General features: G+C 34.4%; 1 protein-coding gene across 1 annotated transcript; it reads left to right on the forward strand.

Annotated features, from left to right (window-relative positions):
* Nucleotides 1-1452: 1452 nt before the first annotated feature.
* LOC103490498 (multiprotein-bridging factor 1b) lies at nucleotides 1453-3132 on the forward strand. The gene is made up of 4 exons (XM_008450029.3): nucleotides 1453-1739; nucleotides 2147-2230; nucleotides 2470-2552; nucleotides 2642-3132. Exons 1-4 carry the CDS (start codon nucleotides 1598-1600, stop codon nucleotides 2759-2761), a joined length of 429 nt encoding a protein of 142 aa, XP_008448251.1. The 5' UTR covers nucleotides 1453-1597; the 3' UTR covers nucleotides 2762-3132.
* The last annotated feature ends 2576 nt before the right edge of the window (nucleotides 3133-5708 follow it).

A 5708-nucleotide genomic window follows, 5' to 3' on the forward strand; every position in this document is an offset into this window, starting at 1 on the left:
TCTAGTAAAAGGGATATTTGTTCATCAATTAACTTATACAGAGAAAATTTTAAAAAGATTTTATATGGATAAAACACATTCATTGAACATTCTAATGCAAGTTCATTCATTAAATGTGAAGAAAGATATTTTTCGACGTCAAGATGATAATGAAGAACTCCTTAGTCCAGAAGTACCATACCTTAATACAATTGGTGCGCTTATGTATTTTGTCAATAATCAAGACCAGATATTGCATTTTCTATAAATTTATTAGCTAGATTCAATTCTCCAACAAAACAACATTGAAACGAAGTTAAACATATACTTCGTTATCTTCGAGGAACAATTAATATAAGATTATTTTATTCAAATAAATCAAATTTTAACCTAGTTAGTTTTGCATATTCTTGATATTTATCTGATCCACATAAATCTAGATCTCAAACAGGTTATCTATTCACATGTGGAGGAACTGCTATATCTTAACGATCAGTGAAACAAATTACCATAACAGTCAACTCTTCAAACCGTGTTGAAATTCTTACAATTCTTGAGGCATTCATGAGGCTAGCCGAGAATATATATGGTTAAGGTCGATGACTCAACACATTCGAAAATTATGTGGTTTGTCTTCTAGTAAACTCCTTCCAACAACATTATACGAAGACAACACAACTTGTATAGCTCTAATAAAATGAGGTTATATTAAAAGTGATAGAACAAAACACATCTCACCGAACTTTTTCTATACTCATGATCTTGAAGAAAATGGTGACATCACAGTACAACAAATTTGTTCAAAAGATAATTTGGTAGATTTATTTACAAAATTATTACCTACTGCAACCTTTGAAAAATTGGTGCACAACATTGGAACGCGACGACTTAGATATCTCAAGTAATGTTACATCTTACTTGCCAAGTTAACTATACATAGTGGCATTTGGTGGAGTTGTAAGAAACACTAATATTGGAGAAAAATCGAAAGAAATTGGAAAATATGGAGAATTGAATTTTTTTTAGATTTTTCTTATTTTCTAATTTTAGGTTTCCGTATTCTGATTATGCCTCATTTTCACAACATTAATAACTTTAATAAGATCATTTCTTGGGTTAAGGGAAAAAATCATTTTTTTAGAGTTGCACGTACAAAAATATTATCATAACATATCGATTATAATAAACCAATTCACCGTCAACCTAACCTAGGTAGAGTTTGAGTTAAATGTTAAAAGAATATCCACCCCTCAACATTGTAATCCCAACTAATAAATCAGCAACCTAAAGTTTTTTTTTTTTAAAACTAAAAAGAAGAGCAATATATTTTTTTTACTATTATTTTTTTAAAGAGTGGATTTATTTATTAAATTAAAAAATGAAAAGAAGAAAATTTGTTAGTTTGGGTAATCCGAAAACCCGATTATTTGGGCCCGAGAAACCGACGTTTTGTTTATTGTTCCTCACGGCAATAAGTAATGGCGTGAATCGACCGCGTGCGCTTCAAGCTATCTAGACATTTTTATATCCTCCGATTAGAAACCCTAATTCAGATTCTCCGTATTACCCACCCTGGAACATCTTTGAAACGCGAAAAGGTGACCCGAAGAAACTTGAAATGGCTGGGATCGGACCACTTTCACAGGACTGGGAACCGGTTGTCATCAGGAAGAAGGCCCCCAACGCCGCCGCAAAGAAGGATGAGAAAGCTGTTAATGCTGCACGCCGAGCCGGGGCGGAGATTGAAACCATAAAGAAATGTGACCTCTCTAACTTTTATCAATTATCCCTTTGTTTTTCCTGTATAAGAAGCCCCAATCGCTGTTTTCTTGTTTTCGTTTTGACTTTCAACTCTATTTATTCGTAAATTGGTAACAGTTTAGCGCGGTGGTGATGACAATCGAGGGTTTTAGGTTAGAAAGATACATCCATGTTTAATATCGGGGGGCCATTTAGATTGATTTCTTTTTTCAACTGACCATCGCATTCTTTTAATGGATCGAGTGGGCAATGATCATTTGGGACTTGTTGCTGGTCTTAACTGAGTTGGGCTATGGGTACCTGTTATTTCCTTATATTCTGCGTATGTTTGTTTACAAATGGGCATGAGTCTGTTTTATCCTGTGAAATTTAGTGTTGCAATGATACTTTTTTTTGCCTTCTGCAGCTGCTGCTGGGTCAAACAAATCTGCCTCTAGCAGTACTAGTTTGAATACTAGGAAGCTTGACGAAGAGACTGAGAACCTTTCTCGTGAGTACTTCTCGATTACATTTGCATAGCATGGTTGGATAAGGTTTTTTTATCCCTTGTTTCATTCATCAGAGGATTCGTTGCTTTCATATCAGAGAAGGAGCATGGAAGCAGTCAATGACATGAAATATTTACTGTTTCAATTACTTATGGGAATTGTACTGCTTTATATTTATCTTTGGTGTTTTTTTTTCTTCATTCATTATTGTTGTCAATTGGATGTTTTATTTTGATTCTAGATGATCGTGTCCCAACTGAGCTGAAGAAAGCAATTATGCATGCTCGAACAGAGAAGAAGCTTACTCAGTCTCAACTTGCTCAAGTATGTTTCTTCTACATTCTCTGTTGGCTCGGTCTCTATTATGTGCACGTGTTAATGATGATCTGAAATTATTTTTTTTTCCCCTGTAGCTTATTAATGAGAAGCCTCAAGTTATCCAGGAGTACGAATCTGGAAAAGCTATTCCGAATCAACAAATAATAACCAAACTTGAGAGAGCTCTTGGAGCAAAACTGCGTGGGAAGAAATAAAGAGATATGGAAAGTTAAGTATGAGTTCTACGTAAGCTTTTGTTTGAACCATGCTAAAAAATTCATACCCTACCGTGGTTTCAATGTGTAATTATGTTCGACCATCCTCGTATTCCTGTATAACCGCTGTTGCAGTGTCTTTGGTATGTTCTTACCTGGAAATAAATAAATATTGTGTCTGTCATGTTGCGTTAGTTTCCAGATGTTTTGGCTACACTTATCACATCAGAAGTTGGCTTTATTTGAACTTAATGGCTGCAGCCATGACAATTAACAATTCAGCAACTTGTATGGAGAGCGTAGGGTTGTCGTTTCATAGTTGTTTCTGAACATTATTTATATTATCGATGCCCATGATGCAATTTGAGTTCTTTGCTAATTTTCCCCTTTGAAATGGTTCGACTGAGAATACAGGTTCTTCACTTAGGCCAATGTTTTTTGGATTGGAGTGACATAAATGTACGGTTGTTTTTTCTTTCAAAAGAACGTTTTTGAAAGATCAAATCTAACAAAATTGACTGTACTGACCTAGTCAGTTTTGGTTTTGAGTCAGCGTCTGTATCTTCTCCTTGGGGGGAATGGGCCATGAAAAATTGGTCATATCAAACCGCATTGGTTCAGTTTGGATTAGTTTTGGACAGACCAGACATTTAATACCATAACAATTTTTTTTTCAGTAGTACACTACCTCTCCATCAAAAAAAAAAAGAAAAAAAAAATCCTTCTCTCTAAGCTTCTGCGAATGCACCACACTTTGCTCTTCCCCAACTCTCCGCTTGATGAAGAAGTAATAGTTGCTAAGTATTGTTGATAGGCGCATATGGGAATAGGATAGAGTATTGTCCCAACATATAACAAAAATGGTTACTGCGATATCAATGGAAACTGATCTCCTTAGTCTGAAATCTCCCTCCCTCCCTCCCTCTGTTTCTTTGAGGTCTCTGAAATGACAACAAGCGCCCTAGCTTCCTATCCTCCCTCTGATTTAAGCCTTGGTCCAAGTTCAAGCAATTGTGGCTATTTTAGCAGAACTGTGCGGAGAGAATAGATGAAAAGGTGTTGGCTCAAATAATTAATATGGTTCGTGTTAGATCGATGGCTGATCGCTCCCCTGTATGGAATCAACTCTAAAAGGTTGAGTCCATTTTACCATTCCTTTTTTTTATAGCAAACAGAATTCTGCCCCATCTTGCTCTGAACTGACATATATCAAACCAATTCAGACCAGGGTTCTCAATACTCATATCTTACAGAGATTGCTTGAACAAATGCTTCTTGAAATAGACCGATTTATTCTAAGCTTAAACGAAAAGTAAGCTATGTCTAGGATAATTGAAAAGGCATAAGTTCTCGTTCGACTTTCCCATTTTCTGACGCCTAGAGATAACATTAACAAACAGAATAACATAGATATCCATTCGATGATTTCAAATCTCTTTTATGTTGGTGCCATTGAAGTGAAGAGCAGAGAGCTCGTCTTATTCTGAGGAAAAGAGCAGAGACTTTGAGGAGACATAAATTATCTGTTATTTTTCTGACACCTAGAGATGACAGTAAAGAAACAGAATAATCAGAACTTCTGCCATATCGGTCATTTGCTCTCTCCTCTCTTTTCATGTTGAGCCATTGATGGAAAAAGAGTAGGGCTTCTTGTTCTACACCAAGTTACGTTGGGATATTCTTTCCTTGTTGCGTGAAATGCTAGAAAGCCCCCTTATGAAGCTAACATTCAATGGTACAGAATGAAATTCTAGGCAGGCATTGTTTGTAATTACCTAAATGAGGGGCACCAAACTTCAAGCATACTTTCTTTCTTTCTTACTTTCTTGTAAAACCAATAGACTAAGAAGCTTCATTTGTAATTAAAGTGCTCATACAATTAGGACAGCTTGTTTGTTGATTGCATTGACATATTGTTACTAATCTATCTGTAATTGAAAAATAAAAAGGTGTATTAAACAACTTGGTTGAAATCATTTGGAATATATCTTGAGGGCAATCTTCAATTGTAAAATCCATATAATCAATTATTATTGAATTCTAGCAAAGAATAATCTATGTGGATATGATCCTAAATGGATAAGGACGCAGAATATTCCGAAGAAATCACTTTATGACTTACTTGAGCGAGACTAAATTAGAAAATATTCGAGAGTAATTTAGGATTACACATGTGCATATTCATATGTTATTACAATTGGTTTGAACCATAGATCATTAATCATTTGTGTAACCAGTTTGTTTGATCAATATCACTCATCATAATATCACTCATCATAATAATAGTAATACGAGTTTGTGGACCAAATTTGTCATATAACTAAAGAATTAATAACTAAAGAAAATGAAATCAAATTCTATGGTATTTTTGTCGTTAGAATAGATTTTGACACACTTTACTATGTTTGTATTCATATATCTAATTATGTTCTTATTCATATATCTAAATAAATTATATACCTTTTTCCCCAATCTTCGTAATTGTGTTTTAGATATCAATATTTTTCTTCTTTTAAAAAGGTCTTATTAATTACAAATTAGGGTGTCATATGAGTCAAGCTCATGTTGGTTAGGCTTCTATTGTATGTAAATGATCTATTTAGTCGTTTAGCATCATATAATTCATAAAAAACAATTAAGCTTTGTGGATGAATTTTTTTTTAATCCTATAGTCTTGATTGATGGTAGAATAAGTCATTTGTATCCATATGAAGGAGTGTTAGAGAATATGCATTGTTTGAAAATGTCAAAATGTTTTGGCAAGCAAAATATGGAGTTGACATAATGTTTAATAAGTCTAACAAAGTGGTACCAAGAAGAGTAGCACATGGGTCCATTTTCCATGCATCAGGCACATGCAACACATAATGGAATGGGTTCCTCCCACCTCATATTTTTTCAATATTTTTTCATCCAAAATCTAATTATTTCAGGTGCTCCATTCCTC

The sequence above is a fragment of the Cucumis melo genome, chromosome 11, assembly GCF_025177605.1.
Source record: "Cucumis melo cultivar AY chromosome 11, USDA_Cmelo_AY_1.0, whole genome shotgun sequence".
NCBI lineage: Eukaryota > Viridiplantae > Streptophyta > Magnoliopsida > Cucurbitales > Cucurbitaceae > Cucumis > Cucumis melo.

What these genes read in the sequence shown, in the direction of transcription:
- LOC103490498 (XM_008450029.3), top strand. Translation starts at nt 1,598, where the DNA reads ATGGCTGGGATCGGACCACTTTCACAGGACTGGGAACCGGTTGTCATC. An exon ending in GATTGAAACCATAAAGAAAT is followed by an intron (nt 1,740 to 2,146) that starts GTGACCTCTCTA and finishes TGCCTTCTGCAG; the next exon opens with CTGCTGCTGGGTCAAACAAA. An exon ending in AGAGACTGAGAACCTTTCTC is followed by an intron (nt 2,231 to 2,469) that starts GTGAGTACTTCT and finishes TTTTGATTCTAG; the next exon opens with ATGATCGTGTCCCAACTGAG.